At 40.0% G+C, this 17,384-nt stretch overlaps 3 protein-coding genes across 5 annotated transcripts; 1 reads left to right on the top strand and 2 right to left on the bottom strand.

Annotated features, from left to right (window-relative positions):
* Positions 1 to 1,236: 1,236 nt before the first annotated feature.
* LOC140763571 (uncharacterized) lies at positions 1,237 to 6,433 on the bottom strand. 2 transcript variants are annotated; one of them, XR_012104845.1, is made up of 9 exons: positions 6,221 to 6,433; positions 6,014 to 6,142; positions 5,899 to 5,938; positions 3,632 to 3,707; positions 3,353 to 3,550; positions 3,058 to 3,267; positions 2,524 to 2,969; positions 2,388 to 2,434; positions 1,237 to 1,779 (listed from the first exon to the last, which is right to left on the bottom strand). XR_012104845.1 is itself a non-coding variant. In XM_073101822.1 (8 exons), exons 1-7 carry the CDS (start codon positions 6,261 to 6,263, stop codon positions 2,568 to 2,570), a joined length of 1,098 nt encoding a protein of 365 aa, XP_072957923.1. In that variant the 5' UTR covers positions 6,264 to 6,432; the 3' UTR covers positions 1,237 to 2,434; positions 2,524 to 2,567. The 2 variants fall into 2 exon arrangements, 1 of the variants encoding a protein (XP_072957923.1); XM_073101822.1 differs by having other exon boundaries at positions 1,237 to 2,434; positions 6,221 to 6,432.
* A 3,039-nt stretch (positions 6,434 to 9,472) lies between these two features.
* On the bottom strand, positions 9,473 to 12,466 carry LOC140763572 (uncharacterized). 2 transcript variants are annotated; one of them, XM_073101824.1, is made up of 2 exons: positions 12,336 to 12,466; positions 9,473 to 10,607 (listed from the first exon to the last, which is right to left on the bottom strand). In XM_073101824.1, exon 2 carries the CDS (start codon positions 10,553 to 10,555, stop codon positions 9,593 to 9,595), a length of 963 nt encoding a protein of 320 aa, XP_072957925.1. In that variant the 5' UTR covers positions 10,556 to 10,607; positions 12,336 to 12,466; the 3' UTR covers positions 9,473 to 9,592. The 2 variants fall into 2 exon arrangements, with proteins under 2 accessions (XP_072957925.1, XP_072957924.1); XM_073101823.1 differs by having other exon boundaries at positions 12,308 to 12,450.
* A 685-nt stretch (positions 12,467 to 13,151) lies between these two features.
* On the top strand, positions 13,152 to 15,034 carry LOC140763027 (peroxisomal membrane protein 11-4). The gene has a single exon (XM_073101057.1). It carries the CDS (start codon positions 13,254 to 13,256, stop codon positions 13,923 to 13,925), a length of 672 nt encoding a protein of 223 aa, XP_072957158.1. The 5' UTR covers positions 13,152 to 13,253; the 3' UTR covers positions 13,926 to 15,034.
* The last annotated feature ends 2,350 nt before the right edge of the window (positions 15,035 to 17,384 follow it).

Genomic DNA, 17,384 nt, shown 5'->3' on the forward strand with positions numbered 1-17,384 from the left:
ATAAACCGGTTAAAATTGATCCTACAAGAGACATTTATATTTTTAACGAATAAACTAAAAAACCACTAAGAAGATTTATCATAATTTGGGAGATCAATATGTACAAAAAGATAATAATAAGGCGAATGTAGAAATGAATAATAATTCAAGGGTCTTAGTGTATGCTTTACTATTATGTTATTGCTATTATTATCTCTTTATTATTCTTCTTCTTATTAGCTTTACCTGCTTGAGTAGTTAGGAAAATTGAATGTCTCTCCTAACTTGCATCAATTTCTTACCACCTATTAAAAAAATAATTGGTTATATTAACAACATCAATAGATGATTAATTATTGCTTTCCACAAGGTGAAGAAGTGTCATGGAAATTGTTTGATTCGAATTCAGATTGCTAACATCTAGGCTGGCTGTCACACCTAATATGACCATGCAACAAAAACAAATAATAAAAAATTATCCGCTGGGTAGTTTAATCTGCAACTTGATGTTTAAGAAAGAACATTTAAATGATTTTATTGGATCTTCTGTGGAGCAGCCATTCAGATCCCATTCACAAATCCAATAATTCTCATTTTTGTTGGTTGTTGAGGTGTTCTTCTAGTTTAATGTTGTAATAAGGTGGCATATTACCAAGGAGGATATAGTATTATGCAATTATATCGGCCTCACTAATTTCTTGGTATTAATAGCTCCTTCCTATGCAACTGGAAAGAGCTAATCAATTTGGCATAGAACGAAAGATCAGTTTTGAGTGTGGGGTCGCTCTCCAAGTACATATGCTGGAAACTTCACCCATTTAATCTGAGTTAATGTGATGGTAAATCTCTTTGCACGACTCAGTTGCAAAGTGTTTAATCCACAACCACCGTTCTCCAGCTTCCTCTCATATTTAAGCTTAAAAAGGACGTCAACAGTAAGTTAGAGGATATACCCAAACAGTTCAAATTCAAATCAAGATTTTTTAACGTACTACTTCGAAGTTTTATACAGTCATGACCCAAAAACATGCACGTATATTATTCCACTTAATAAGGCCAGAATGCACGTGAAGATTTAGTAAGACAGACTCAGGCAATCTACTATGCACGCAAGTACCAAATCTAACGATAGCACGCTCAGTGGAATACATATAACGGAGCTTCTATCATTCTATGTTAGGTCTGACGGCCATGATGAGAGAAATACGCCCAAGGAATTCTGTACGATGACACCGCAGGGAAGGTAGTGGTCTTACGTTACATTTCAATCAAAATTTGAATTTATAGAACACTAATCACTCCTTCCAACAGAAAGTTCAATCAGTTAAAATTCACAAAACCTACCAGAAAGAGTTCATTCTGTCTGACTCATAATTATATTTCAAACTGACCAAAGAAAAGAGATTGATTATGAATCCACAATAGAGTCGCAGCTGAGAAACATAGATCAGCTAATATAATACCGTAGACTGGATTCAATAGCTCCACTGTGCATCTCAGCCAGCACTGGACTTGCAGCTCGTGGAAACTCTTCCTGCTCATAGTTCACTAGCAACATGCTTAATAATGCCAATGCACAATTTGCAAATTAGGAGATAAAAGTTATTCTGTCCCCCTGGATCCATCAAATCTATAGTGCTTCTCTGTTGTATAGCAGAGGCAGGAAAGAGATCATAACTGACCTCCTCTGGAACTTTCAATCGGATCTTGAATCAGCTCCTGACCAAATTCTGCTGGACAACAAATGATCAACCTGTCCAAGTGCTGGCGAAAGGGCATGGCCGAAAATTACTAGTAGGCCTGTATAATTTTCATTCTTAGAACAAACTACCAAATCTTCCCCTTCGATATATCATCTCACTATCTCCCGTGATGTTTTGGAATAAATCAGCAAGATAAACCACACTATCATTGTTTTAGCATCCATGAAAGAAGTCCAAAAATAAAAAGGCATTATTTACAGAGTTGATGATAGTTGAAATGTACTGTTTTTCTATTTGACAGATAACAGGTGCTAAAAACAAGAAACTAAAATAATTTCCTTAAAAAAAAAAAGATGACTCTCCTGGAGAACTATTTAATAACCATCCTCAAGTAAAAAAAGCAAACCAAAACAAAATGATATGTACCAGAAACTGGAGGTATGTTAACTTACTTAGAGGCCTACAACAACTAAATTAAAAACTTGAGATCACGCGTTACCTCTTATAAGCTGATTAACAATCAGCTTTGTTGGTAGTCCCATCATTCATGTTACCATATTTGAACTGCCAACCTAATAATGATGATGAAATGCTAGTGCACATGTCTAAACTCTGACAATGAAGTTCCAAACATCCATATAAAAGAATCATAGCAACAAGAAACAACTCAAACTTATCAAGGTACAGAAGATAAGTAATACCTACCTCAAATGTTTTTCCTCTACTAGGAAGACCGTAGGATTTCAAGAGAGCTGTTAGAATAGAAGAGAGTTTTAACAATGAAGCTCTTCAATTTAAGCACATCAGGTGCATATTTAAGAAAAGAGACATAATGGTCTACCTCTTCAGTCCCAGAACTTGAAAAACTATCTATAATATCAGCTATTACTGTCGAACTGGGCTTCTTGATGACCTTCTATAAGAATGTCTGACAGGAGAACGGGACCTGCTCCTCCCTCTAGTCCTATCTCGTGGCATATCTCCATTCCTATCTCTAAATCTCCCCCTATCTGACTCCCTCCCATTCCTATAATGATCATGCCTGAAATCAGACCCTCTCCCACCATCCTTGCTTCCTCTTCCACTCCATTCACGAGATCTTTCTCTTTCAGAGCTACGTTCACGGTATCGATTGCGGTCCCTATCTCGGTCTCCAGACCTTTCTCTTCCCACTGTATCATTCCCTCTGCCTCTATTCTCATTTTCCTTCTCCCTCTGTTTCCGCCGTTCCTCTGCCTCTTTCTCTTTTGCTAGCCTCTCTTCTTCCTTTGCTTTTTCCTTTGCAGCCTGAAGAGCAAATCAGAAATAAGCCAACTAATCTATTCCAACAGATCTCTAGTGTTCGAAAAAAAAATTCTTATGTTTGATACCATACCTTGAATTCAATTAGAAAATCCCTCACCATCCCATAACCGATATGCTGTTTCCCAGTTACATGAGATTGCGTCCTCTCAGCAGCATCGTTAGCTACCAAAAATGAACCACATATCTCACAAAGTGCCATCTTCTTTTCCTGTGGAAGCATCATAACCTTATCACTTGATTGTTGAGTTAAGGCTGTTTTCTCAGCATTTAGCGTATCAACCTGAAATAGAAGGTCCATCAATTAGGCTGTTGAGTAATGTAAAGACATAAGTAGAAAGGATAACATCGGACACTAAATGCAGCACCTTCCTCATAAGTGCCTCTGCTTCATCAACTTTTCCAGCTTCACCAAGTGTCTCAACTTGTTCCAACAACTTCTTGATCTTTTCTTCTAGCACAGCTAGCTGCTCAGACTTCTCACCTGGAATTGTAGGAGGTGTTATTTCTACCTCTTGGGCCAGACGGTCACGACCACGTCTAACTTTTCTGTCCAAGTCCATCACCTGCAATAGATACAGAAGATGTCTTTATCAAGGATTCAACTTTGCAAGTAAGATATGCTCCACTAGCTGTAATAATCTTACCAGTTTCTCACAAAATTGTGCAAGCTCTGCTTCAAATCTTGGAACATAAGCATCATGTCTTGGGGACTTTTCAAAACTGTAAATCACCAAATTTACCTCCCATAAGAAGTGCGAACAGGACAAGTGAATAGAGTTATGTTGTAACAATAATGTATAGAAAGGAGCTGTATATAATCTCAAGTATTTTGCTTCAAACATAGGGTAGCTAATAAGCCGCAAGCATAGAGTATGCAGATGAATGCAACTCCATTTTCTTGGTCAAATCTGGGTTCAACTATACAATTTCACAGTTTTTTTATCTCTTCTATCTTAGAATTATTGTGCCAAGACTTCTCCTATCTTTTTCGAATTTGTTGTTAACCCTCCATTAATGTTGTATATTCTAAATCTTGCTTCAAGACTCCTTTAAATTTATTCCTTCAAGGACCATAAATATAGTAATCCAGAAACAGCTGATGCATTATTTGCAATTTGCACATCATATGATTGGTGAATGATGACACTACAACAATGTAGCACTCCCCTCATTGTCCACATAATGCTCTCTATGCCCTTCAAAAGACTCGATTTTATGATCGCAACACTAGTTTTGGTCTCAAATATTTGTCATCTATTAAAAATGACTAGTAAAAAACAAAAAACAATTCTATTTGCATAGCAAGTTGTATATTCATCTTAGTTCTCTTATTCAGCTTCACACTATCTTTAAGAGAGCATTTTAGTATTTTCATCTTAAAATAACCTTATTAACCATACTTATTTAGTTCAATAACCAAACACATTTCATAGATCTATTTGAGATAATCATTACAATTTTATCCATGTTTAACAACCAAACAACAAAGTTAAGAAGTACCTAGTTTGTATTTAAGAGGTGCATATAAAGTTACCGTTGAAAAATTATTGATAATAAATATTATCTTTCATTTACCTTCCTTTCTTTAACTTTATAGTGTTACCATGATTATGTACCTAACCTGATTATTGGAATATTGATGCAGCCCATGGCAACATGCTTTATAAGCCTCATGCAATTTCCACATGGCATAATATAGAAGAACGGCAAACATTGAAAATATAAGTGTTCTAAAGCTGCAATAGACTACTGGAAAAAGAATATTTACATACACACTTCACAGGAAACTGAATCCTACACACTTCACAAGAGAACTGAAGTTTGGAAACTTTTACATTGTCAGGGAAAATACCAAATCTCATTTCCACGAAATCTTTAGTAAGACCTTAAGAGAACCTTCCTAAGCTCTTCAAATATCAGGCCACTCTTCCCCAAATATCAACAAAGTTGACTCATTTTCTCATTCTGAGAAAGCACTGGGTGGTAAGACTTTGCTTTTCCATACAAAACACTTTTCTCTTCTTTTCCACAACAATCAGTTCCAACCAGCAATATCCTACATCGTGAAAAATCAGTTTTCCTTTCTAAACATTTATTTTTTCTTAGGTATACTGTTATATCAATATTTTTCATTGATAGAGTGGAAAATGTATGTTCAAAAAAAAAAAAAAAATATATATATATATATATAGCCAAAAGCTATAGCTAAAAGAATAATTATGTCAAGACCATGCTACAGCACCAGAAGTGCTACTGGTTCATAGCACAGGCTAACCCTATCATTTCACTCAACATCAGCACAAGCATTTCTATGTTTTCTAGATAATAACTATCCAGATATAGCATGACTATATAGATGTTGCAGTCTAATCCACAATACACAACATTATCTACTGGACCTACCAAATATTGATCTGCAGAAAACTTTTTGAACTCTCAGAAATTGCCAAGCTCAAAAGCTGGACTATTCCCAGAAGAGAAAACTACTTAACCCTAACTACATTTGATGGCATACATTAAGCATAGAAGGAACATATATCATCAACTGTTTCACACGAGGACCTGATGATAGAGTGTAAGCCAGTTACCTCAAAAGAAAAACAATGCAACAGCCAGAGAACTCCAAATGTCATATTTAGCATAGAGCGCCAGTAACTCATATTAAAGTTTGCTCCTACATGAAATATAAACCAGCTAGCTTCAAAAGCGCTCTTCCAATCATAGAGTAATCAATATGAAAGAAAAATATACTTGATCATCAGCTAAGTTCAGTTTTGTGATGACTAGGTTATGAACAACCATATAACAACAACAAAGTCTCAGACAACATTATTGAAACTATAAAAAAGACTAAATAAAACAGATCGCAGATGGGTAAGGTCCTGATAAAAGAAGAGGAATCAGTTGTTACCTTTCCTTGAGCTTAAGATCATGAATTTTGGGGCAAGGTCCTGATAAAAGAGAGTAATAATGAGAAATCCGAAACCAAATGCGATATTACATAGTGCAAAGCTCGAAAGACGTACCGAGATCGCTCTTTGTATTGACGAACAGATCGTGAGGGCAGAATCGCACCATGAAGGCACCGCAGACCTCCTTATCGTCCCATTTAATCTCCTTGTACCCTTTCTTCTCCTCCTCCGTGAGATTTCGGGCTAGGAGTACCATAGAAAGTAAACATACGGAAATAGATAAAAGAAACGGGGTCTAGGAGGTGGTTCGCAAGGTATTACCTGAACCCATGAGTTCATCAAGCAGAGCTCTCTGTGCATCCATGGAGGGAGTAAACCCTAAATTCAACAGAGAAGAAGACGACGACGAAGGAAAGCTTGAGAGCAAACCCTAGCGTCGAAGGAAAGGATAAGACCGACAGAAGGTTTATTGGGATATTTAAATCCTTTTCGAAATACAAGTTGGTTTAAGCAAACAACGCTTGAGGAACTTATAAGTTGTTCGTGATCAGCCCCACTAGAATTATAGACCTGATCATTGCTCGGGTCGGGTGGTATTCGGATCGGGCATGACTCCAAACTCCGAGCTCTAAACTCCGAGCTCTAAACTCCGAATCCAATAAGATATTGCCCGACTTCACGTCACGGTGCACGATAGCCGGGGAGCACTCGTGGTGCATGTAGCACAACCCCCTCGCCGCACCGACGGCGATCTTGACCCTCGTAGGCCAATCTAACGGCTCGGATTGACCTCCACTTGTCTTATGTATCCATCTGTCCAAGCTCCCATTCCCCATGTATTCGTACACGAGCAGCTTGGAATCAACGCTCGAGATGCAGCACAGTAGCTTGACAATATTCGCGTGCCTGATCGAGCCCAAGATCTTGACCTCGGATTGGAACTGCTTTTCCAAATTCGAGTCTAATTTCCTCGCATTATAGATCTTTTTAACAGCCACAATCTCTCCTACACGACTTCCTAGGTTGATGCGGTACACCTCACCGGCCCCACCGCTCCCGATCAGGTTCTCGTCCGCGAGACCGCCGAGTATCGCGTTCTCCGTGAAGTTTAGAATCTGGAAGGCGGTGACCTCCCACATGGCGGAATCTGAGCTTTCGGATCGTTTGCGGCAATACTTTACCACGAAGAGGGCGAAGGCCATGGCGATGGGGATGGTCATCGCACCGAGAACGAAGAATAGGATCCGCGATCCACGGGAGAGGCCGTCGAATCCGCGGCCGCAGGAGCGGACTGCTAGGATTGCATCCGCGGAGCAGAGGCGTGGGTTGGAGAGGAAGCTAGTATCGTACGTCGGGATGTCGAGCGAGGCCGGAATCTCGCCGGAGAGGTCGTTGGAGGACAGGTTGAGGTAGTTGAAATTGAGGTTTCCGATCTCGCCCGGGATCTCACCGGAAAGCCTGTTTGCCGATAGATCGAGTATCATGAGCGTCGCAAGCAATCCGATCCCAGACGGGATCTCGCCGGAGAGGCTATTCCGGCTCAGATCGAGCTTTTTGAGTGACGTCAAAGTCGAGATCGGTGCCGGGATATCGCCGGAGAAGAGGTTGTCCCTCGCGTTCAACACCTGAAGCCTCGGGGCCCACGAGGGGATGCTGCCCGTAAACCGGTTGTTCCCGATGTCCAGCAACGTGAGATTCCACGGTAATTTGTCCGGTAGTGTGCCGGATAGCGCATTACCATGCATGACCACCGTCGTCAGATTCGTCGCTGACCAGATCCCAACCGGAACATCGCCGGAGAACCAGTTCATCTCGATCCGGATGTTTTCCAAGGCAACACAATTCCCGAGCGATTCCGGAATCTTTCCACTCATGTTGTTATTCGACACAACTATAGAAGTAAACACTCCTCCGGCGCACAAATCCACCGGCAGGTCGCCTGAGATCATGTTGTTACTCACTTCAACGTTCCGTAGTGGGGAATACTTCCCTAATTCCGGCGGCATGACACCGGTCAAGCTATTGTAAAATAGCCGGATATCGCTAAGCGACGGAAGAAGGCCTATGCTCGCTGGGATCTCGTCGGAGAGCCAGTTGTAGTACATGAAAAGAAGCGATAGGTTCCGGAGATCGCCGAAGCTTTCCGGGATCGATCCGTTGAGCTGGTTGCTCGAGACGTCGATTTCCAAGAACTCTGCTCCGATCGTGCCATTTAGATGGATATTTCCGGAAAACTTGTTGTTGTAAAGATACAAGAATTTCAAATTCTTGAGATTCCAGATTCCCGCGGGGATGCTTCCGGTCAAGGAATTAAAGGATAAATCCAGTTGCACCATCGCCGGCAGCCCCGCCAGAGAATTCGGGATCTCGCCCTCCAGATTAGCGCTGGTCATCCATAGGAAGCTCAGCTTACTCAAATTGCCGAACGCCGCGGGGATCCCCGCCGGCACGAAGGGATTATATGCGAGGGCGAGGGTTTGGAGATCGGAGAGGTTAGCGATCTCGGCAGGGAAGGTGCCGTAGAAGAGGTTATTGTAGAGGTTTAGAGATCGGAGAGACGTCAGCCGGCCAATGGCGGCTGGGATGCTGTTGGTGAGGTTGTTTGAGGCGAGATCGAAGTCGGTCAGACGGGAAGAGAGGCGATCGATATCGGCCGGGAGATCGCCGGTGAAGAGGTTGCTGGAGAGGTTGAGGTATCGGAGGTTCGAGCAATTATAAAGGGAGGTGGGGAAGGTGCCGCCAAGGTTGTTATCGCCGAGATCGAGGAAGGAAAGGCTCTTGAGATCGCAAATGGATGCGGAGAAGAGTCCTAGTAAGCCTTGGTCGGATAAGGAGATCGAGATAACTGCGCCATTAGAGGAGCACTGGATTCCAATCCAATAACAGTAAAAGGTTAAGTTGCTCCAGGAGGCCAGTGCATTTGGGTTATCCCAATCACTTTTGATTCGTAGAAGCGTTTGCTTCTCTGTTTCATTTGGTGTGCTTTCAGATATGGTTATGAAAGGGTAAAGGATGAGAATTAGGACGAAGAGGTAGAGAGAGGCCATCTTCCCCGCCATTTTTCTTCTTTCGCCAACCAAAATGGGTGTATCTAGGGGACTGTTTGTGTAATGTGAACGGATATAGCTCTCATGTGCTGCGTTGTGTCAATGAAACAGGGGCAACGGCCTGGTGGTTATCACAAAAGGAAGTGCCGCGTTGTGGTCCAAACTGCAGTTCAGAAGTCGTCGCAGTGGAGTGCTTGGAACTTGAGAAGGAAGACTATTTTGTGAAAGGTATTAATCAAGACCATGGAGTCATGGACTCATTAGGCACCACAAAGGTGGGAGAGAGTACTCCTTTTCGCGAGAAACGTGTATCACTTAAAAGTGATTCACATTGATTGATTTAACGTTTCCAGAAAGAGAATAATATTTTGATTGTATTTATAAATAAGAAAAAAAAATTATTTACAAATAAAGATATAAGTAAACAGGCATAAATTTTATTAACATCCAAACATGTTACATGTCCAAGGCTACTTGTGATGAGAAGATGCTGACATGGCCTGGTGTTGTAGCATTCAGTCAGCAGTTGATGTTTTATTTGTATGGGAATTATAGGGAAATACAAGTATACATGTGTTTCATGAATGTATCAAATGTTCTTAAATAATTTACATGTCATCATGCATCTTCACTGAAACTCTTGGGCTTATTGTTTATCTAGAGAGGTGAACCCAGCAAACCAAGCAATCCGCATGAGCTGAATTGCAAGAACTAGCACCCACCATGAGACCAGTCCACGAAGACCTTCCACCATCCATGCAGGCGAACCAACCTCGGTAGCCAATGTAAGCCCTCTCATTAGCTGCAACACCCTATAAGCCTCGTAAACTACAGGGGCCACCAACCACACCGGTGATTTCCAATGCCATGTCAGCATCTCAATCAGCACCTGTATAGATAGAAGTAGAAGATAGGGCCCAAGAAGCACTGCTGATGAAATGGATGGAAGATGTGGCTGGAGAGTGCCTTTGTAAGACGCAAAGAGTAGCACCAAGGGAATGAGAAAACCCAACAGACTCGCACCCAGGTTCCATAGCTTGTAAGCGCTAGGAATATGGCTTACGCGGACAGAGGAACTTTCCTTTGGACGCCCACAAGCATCGGCCATGAGGAGGAACAGCATTGCACCCATGTTAAAGATACAGTCGAGCCCCACCAGGGAGAGAAGGCCAGCTATATTGGGGCCAAGGAAGACAGATGACAAAGGCAACCATAAGGTCGGGATCGCGCCTGTGACTAGTAGAACAGAAGGACCCAAAAGCCACATCGGCCATTTAAGAGGTTGCAGTAACATCGATGGCTGATTTTTCAACTCTATGACATCGTTTTCACTCTGCAGAAATGGAACTTCTGGTGGTTCTTCTGCATCAATGGGTTCAACAGTATTGCTGCCCTTAATAATATCACCATCCTCTGTGGAAGCATATGGAAGAGAGGATTCCCAAGCAAGGTTCTTTGTGCAAAGCAAAGGCAGATTTTTGAACCTACTCATGCAGATGGAAGGCTTCCTACTACCTAGCATGCGCACTCTGGAAAATCTCGACTCATGAAGCTGACCTTTCAGCAATTCTTTGTTTATATTCAGTTGTAAGCAAGTTAAAGAGGCCATTGTTTCAGAAATCCCTCAGTAAAAAGTCTCCAAAATTGACGTTCCTCATACACTGCCAAGAGAAAAATAATTAGGGTCTTGGGAAGCATTGTCAAGGACAACTGAAGCAATCTCTTGTTTTTAAGAACATACCAACCATTAGCATCCACTTTCAAAGTTTATACAGAAAATGAGAAGTAATGTACAAGATGCCAGGTAAGACATAATCATGTAATTTTTGGTTTATCATTGTACACATTAAGGAACACAAATACATCAGTGCAAGAAAATGGCAGGATTGGCATCCCACTAACATGGATTTCAATATAAGGCTTTGTGAAACAAGTCAGATAGTTCTTAGTACTGCACTATTTCAGGTCTTACTTTGAGGCATAACTGCAAGATTTTTACCATGTTGAATTATAATATCATAAAAAAGTAGAACGAGTGAATCTCTCTCTACAATATCCTTCTCCTATTCATCGTGTACCATTCAGAATTACTAAATTCAAAGCAAAAATGTAGTTAATGTACCTAAGCCTTGGGTAAGAAAATTCTCAATTCTCCAATTTTATTTCTAGGAATTATGATTACGTTGATGAACATATATCTAATATGATCGCATCAAGCCAGTAGTGTGAAAAGAAAACAAAAAGGCTAAGGCATGAGTCTGAAACCAACTAAAATTGATCGTAGAGATCTGAAATACGGCTATGGTGCAGAAAGTGAGAAACAGTTGTAGCTCCTCAATTAAGAATCAAATCTCTACCCAGAACTGAACAATTTTATGGTTTACGAAAAAAAAAAAAGAATCTGAGAGATTAAGACTACTTCCTAAGGCATACAATTGCAGAAATCAAGCACATAGTCTGCATAATCAGAATGTTTATTTTGCTAGTTTACAATAGTCTGCCACTTAAAATACTAACCTTGGATTTCCAAATTAGATTCCTTGTTCTGTCTACTCCTTTTTAGCAGGATTTATTTTATGTGAAGCTTCCTTACTCTTTTAATTCCTTTATAGCAGTATTTGAGCAATCAAATCTAATACTTGATATAATGGAAACTTCAGGCTAGAATTTCTAGCATAGGAAAGATTATTGTTTTCAATATCTGATCTGCTTCTTTCACATTCGACAGAAAACGTTGTCATACAATTATTAGCATCCTTCCCCTTTAGAACAGCCGAAAGCCATGAGATTTGGTTTCAGAAATACAATTCTCTTTAAGAGAAGAACAGAAAATTTCATACAACGAAAAAACTTCATACTTATTTTAGTCCGATCTCTATAACATCCTATTACTCAAATCTTAGATATTAAACATCAGTGGAGTAGATTGATAAGGCTATAGGCTTATCCGGGGATGGGGGGCTATCAGAATAATCGAGTATACAAATTCAACCCAACTCGAATCCATCCAAAAAAAAAAAAAGGGATATAATTTGAGTAAATCATAAAACATTCGAGCCTAGTCAATAAAAATATATATATATAAATGCGTCTCCATTAAGATTAACATATATAAGATGCTTACAAAAATTAAGGGGTTTTCATATATTGGAATATGTTGATTCTATCTTTCGATCACATCAAATCTTAATCCCTCTATGGAATTTCCCAAGTCTAGAAAAGAACTCGATTTATGCCTGGATTGATCGGATTAAGTAAGCGACCATTCGAATTGAGAGGAGAAATAGGGTAATCCTCCGGCAAACATACGATTAATTTTCGCGACGAGGCGGAAGGTGTTATTACTAAGAAGAGGGCTTACAAGAGGAAGGGGGCGACCGTGGAATCACCTGATTCGATCCGTCTCGCCGCCGGTAGGTCCGATCTGCATCGGCATCACGCGGATTCTTCCGGCAAAGAAAGGCAAATGGATTCACAAGTACAAAGGAATCTATTTATACTAACTGTTTTCTTTTTTCAAATTATTCGTAAACTGTTAGCATATTTTCATATAAATCTCTTTATTTATTGTCCTACATATTAATTCTCTTAATTATATAAAAATATCATGCGGTTAATTACAGGCTCTCTAAAAATTCATTTCATTTTTATTTTAATTATTTGACAGTTAGAAGGTAAGATATATTATTAGATATAGTTAAAAATAGACGGTAGTTTAGGAAGTTAAAACTGTAACTAATCGTACATTTTTTTAGAGTCTAATTTGGACCACAATTACGTTCATCCTGAATTTTTAATGTTAATGGCTGAGACAGTAAAATAACCTAAATAACTCTACTTCTCTTATTAAATAAATACTAAATAAGATTGAAGGTTAAATTATAGTTCACTGAGTTGCTAAATAATCAAAGTATCGCACTATTATGAAATTAGACGGATAATTAAACATGTGTAGCTTGATGAATATAATAGAATAGCCAAGTATTTTAGTTAAAAGTGTAGAGGTAAATTAAACTCGAGTCAAATCATAATGAGTTAGAAGCTTAGTGCGGTGTTTATTGGTTAAAAAAATTTAAAAATTAATGGGGAAACAAAGAGATCTTTGTCTAAATTGCTCGGAAATTACTGGTAAAGAAAAAAAAAAGAGAGAAAAAATCACTCGTAAAATATTCCAACGGATTAAGAAAGCATGGTAGCCAAGAAACTCCCGCCCATTATCCAAACCCAACTCTAGTGGCTCTCAACATACCCAATACTCCCTCAAAACACTTCTGCCATATCCATCCCCTGCCACTCGATCCCCAACCATGAGCAGCGACGCCGTCGACAAGCTCGTCGTCTTCCTCGCGAAGCGCGACGGCATCGACAAGCTCGTCAAGACCTTCCAATACGTCTCCAAGCTCGCCCACTGGCACGCCGACTCCACCCTCCCCGACTTCGCCAAGCGCGCCAAGAACTGGGAGGTCGCCGCCGGCCTCAGCCGCAAGGCCTTCCGCACCGGGCGCTTCCTCACCGGCTTCAACGCCCTCCGCCACCTCCCTGCCGGATCCACCCATCTCCTCCGCTCCCTCGCCGTCTTCGCCAATGCCGGCGAGATGGTCTACTTCTTCTTCGACCACTTCCTCTGGCTCTCCAGGGTGGGCGTGCTGGATCCCACCTTGGCTAGGAAAATGAGCTTCGTCTCGGCGTTCGGGGAGGCCTTCGGATACGTCTTCTTTATCATTATGGACTTTATAATGATCAAGAAGGGGCTGGCGGAGGAGAGGGAGGTCAAGAGGAATGGGAAGAGCGAGGAGGAGGTGAAGAGGATTAGATTGGATCGTGTGATGAGGTTGATGGCGGTGGCGGCCAACGTGGCGGATTTGGTGATTGCTCTGGCTGACATCGAGCCGAATCCTTTCTGCAACCACGCAGTCACGTTGGGAATTAGCGGGTTGGTCTCGGCTTGGGCTGGCTGGTATAGGAACTGGCCTTCATGAAAATTTTATACAAAGAGAGGGATTAAAACGCAAACAAGTTTTATAGAACAAAGAAGACAAGGTGAGCAACACCAACACTCGGTTTGAAACTTGTTGAGAGAAGAAAGGAATTAATTAAACGACGTCGTTAATTTCTATTTCTATCGGTTTAATTGCTTTGTCTCTATAAAAGTACTAATTGCAGCTCTGCTTAAGTAACTTGTACTTATTCAAGATTTATAGAAGGGTCAATGACTGTACACAGTAAGAACTAGTCTCTTTCTCTTTTGTACGTTATGCAAAGAGAATGATTATAGTTGCAAATAAGAAACAAAATAGAATAATGGATGTAACACTCTGAGTTATTAAATCTCTGTAAACTTAGCTGTGTGATATTAGCAGTAGATTTTATTTTAATATTTCCGACAATCCAACAAGCTGCGGAATCCACCTCCCCTAATTAAGTTGGTATTGTTTGTTCCTAGTACTGGCATTTTGACTAGAGACAGCTGTCTGCTGCTGCTCTGGATCTTAATGAAACTGCTCTTTATTAAATGCATACTTGCTTCTTAATTGCCTTCTTCCACCTCGCTTTCCAGTTTCCAACCTTCTCTGCAAACGTTTTCCAAACCTACATCTGCTCTCATTTCATCTAAACGCCATGTCTTGAACCCATTAGTTCTTTCTCACTCTACGTTTATGTTTGGCTTACTAAAACTTTATATTATACCCATAGTTTGAAGATGGTAAGAATAGTTTGATCATTTTGTAATTTATTTATGATAAAAAAAAATATTAATGCTAATAAACCACCGTTATGTTTGGACAAAAAGGAAATCTAATAGTTATAATTATTTTATAAAGTACAAGATTGTTAAGTGATTAAATTTTAAAGTATAAAATGCTAGGTTAAAATGGAGCTAAACCATGGTTGAACTCTAATCTGCTCTAAAGAAAAATATACCATTTCTTTCAACCAGGGAAGAAAGATCTATCAGTTCACTACTCTCACTAAATCTATTCCTTTTTCCACTCCATTTTACATCACCACACACACACACACACACACACCCACACACCCACAGAGAGAGAGAGAGAGAGAGAGAGAGAGAGAGAGAGAGAGAGAGAGAGAGAGAGAGAGAGATTACAACTAATCTATGCCTTGTCCTCTTGATTCCTCCTGGTAACCCGAATGTAGCAGAAGATTATAGCCAGAACCGCCGTCGCGAAGCCGCCGAGTATCACTTCCGCTCCGGCTATCGACTTATCCGACGAGCGATCCTTCCCCATTCCCTGCGGCGCGCCGGCGATTGCCGCAGATCCCACCGCACTAGCAGATGGTGGCTCTGCAACACCACCAAGTGGTCTAGCCATTGCCAGTGTTGCAAGCTCATAGAAACCAAGTACTACTAGTAGCAAGAGGCGAGCCATATACATATACCAATGTATATATACGTATATGAGAAGAAAAGGCTAATAGAGTTACACTGGTGAGGAGGAGGAGGAGGAGTTGAGGAGGAATGTTTGGAGAGGAGGAGGAACAATGGAAGCTTTATATAAAAGCCTAGAAACTTGGGTTCATGTATGGTTGCAAACTGTGTTCTTAATGGTCAAATAGGTTGGAATTAATAAAGAAGAAAAAAGACACAGGTCTCACGGTTGGCATATTTTTTGTTAACTTATGTTGGCTTATATAGTTATATGTTTATTTATTTTTATTTTCTTATTTAAAATATGAGGGAGGCTGTTCTTAGGGGAAGAAGGCTCAGGGAAGGGTTGCATGTTGCCTCCTCTGTAATCCAGAATACAGGAATTTCCTACGTCTTGGGTGTGACTACCAATTAGGACATGCCATGCTGCTGGGTTGGAGAATTACTAGGACATGGATTGTAGTGGATCGAGTGGTGTTGACCATGAAGGGGAACATAAGTAGATCTTAGTGGAGTTATTGGGGGAGAGGAAGCTTCAGTGTCCGGTGGAATTTAATAAATATTTGGAGGATAATAGCTGGCAGCCAACCATTGTGATTGATCGGTGAGAGCTTATAATACGCGTTTAATATAAAAATAAAAATAAAAATAGAGATCTAAAACAAGAAGATGATTAAAAATGGGAAATGATTTAATACGAGCAAATCTAAAAATTAAATTAGAATAAGAATAAGAGCTTCGAATGCGTTGCATTTGGGCAGCAATTGCATGCGTTCCAATTTTTAGGACCCAAAGAAATAATAATAATAGTAGTAATAATAATAAGAGAAGGAAAGATGATATGCTGACAGGTGGCATTTCGTTTTATCTTTTGTCTGAAATCTATTAGAATGAAAGATGGGAGGAAGATAAATTGACTTGGCATTAAAATGTATATACAATATAGTACAATGATGAAAAGGTATGGAATAATGGGAAAGAAAAGTAGTGATGATGTATGAGTTGATGGAAGAGTAAATACCAGACATCTACTTGTTTTTTTTTCTTTCTTTCTCTTTTCCTTTTTCTAGGTGAAGTCTGTTGAGAAATTACACATTATAATTAAAAATATAATATGGCATCTTAACTTAATGGGCACAGAACATTTACATGACACTTTTACATTCAGCAAATCTCAGTAGAAAAAGTAACAACAAAATAAAAACATATATATAGCTCATGAGATAGTTCTAAATTGGTTAAAATGGGTCATGTTGTACTAGTGCTGTTGGATTTTAATTTTAATAACATTAATAAATTCTTATTTCCTTCGAATAAATAGAAATAATAAAATGCACTGGGAGAGATGATGGCAAAGTTAAAGCACTGTTAAAAATTGCAAGGGAAAACTATCATAGAAAACCTAGATTTTTTTTTAAAAGCCCTCGTAAGTCACTCATCCCTCCACTATGCAAGCTAAGGGTCAGCTCAAAGAGAGGATAAATGAAGAGACAAACAGACCTACTGACTTTCCCTGTGTCTCGCTATATCGATAAGTGGCTGTGAGAGGTGGTGGAGCCCATGAAGAGGATGAAGGAGAAGAAACTCACTATTGCAAACTTAGAATGACGAGAGAAAATAAGAGACCTCAGAGTGGGATGACTTAAGGAGGGCCTCTAGCGAGCGAGGATAAAATAAGAAAACCGTAGCACACTCCTCTGCTTTGGCCAACGTGAGAATCAGTACATCTACTTTTGTCTTTCCATGACTTTGCTCCTTATATTTTAAGTATAATGAAACATATCAATAACATATCTTGACAATTATCTTATGCACATAATAAGTCCATAACCGGCAATTATTGAGTTAACAACAGGGGATAGTTGAGCCCAACTACTAATACAAAGTTTCCGAAGGTCAAAAGCTAAATCCATTTGGACCATTTGGAACCGTGGGCTTCTCTGTGCTCAAGTTATATATATATATATATAACTCACTCATGAGTCATGACTCATAACCAACTCTCCCAATCGCTATGGGAATATTAATCTTTGAGAAGATTCAACCGTGA

This window comes from Typha angustifolia, chromosome 7 (assembly GCF_048772165.1).
Source record: "Typha angustifolia cultivar Huaian chromosome 7, ASM4877216v1, whole genome shotgun sequence".
NCBI lineage: Eukaryota > Viridiplantae > Streptophyta > Magnoliopsida > Poales > Typhaceae > Typha > Typha angustifolia.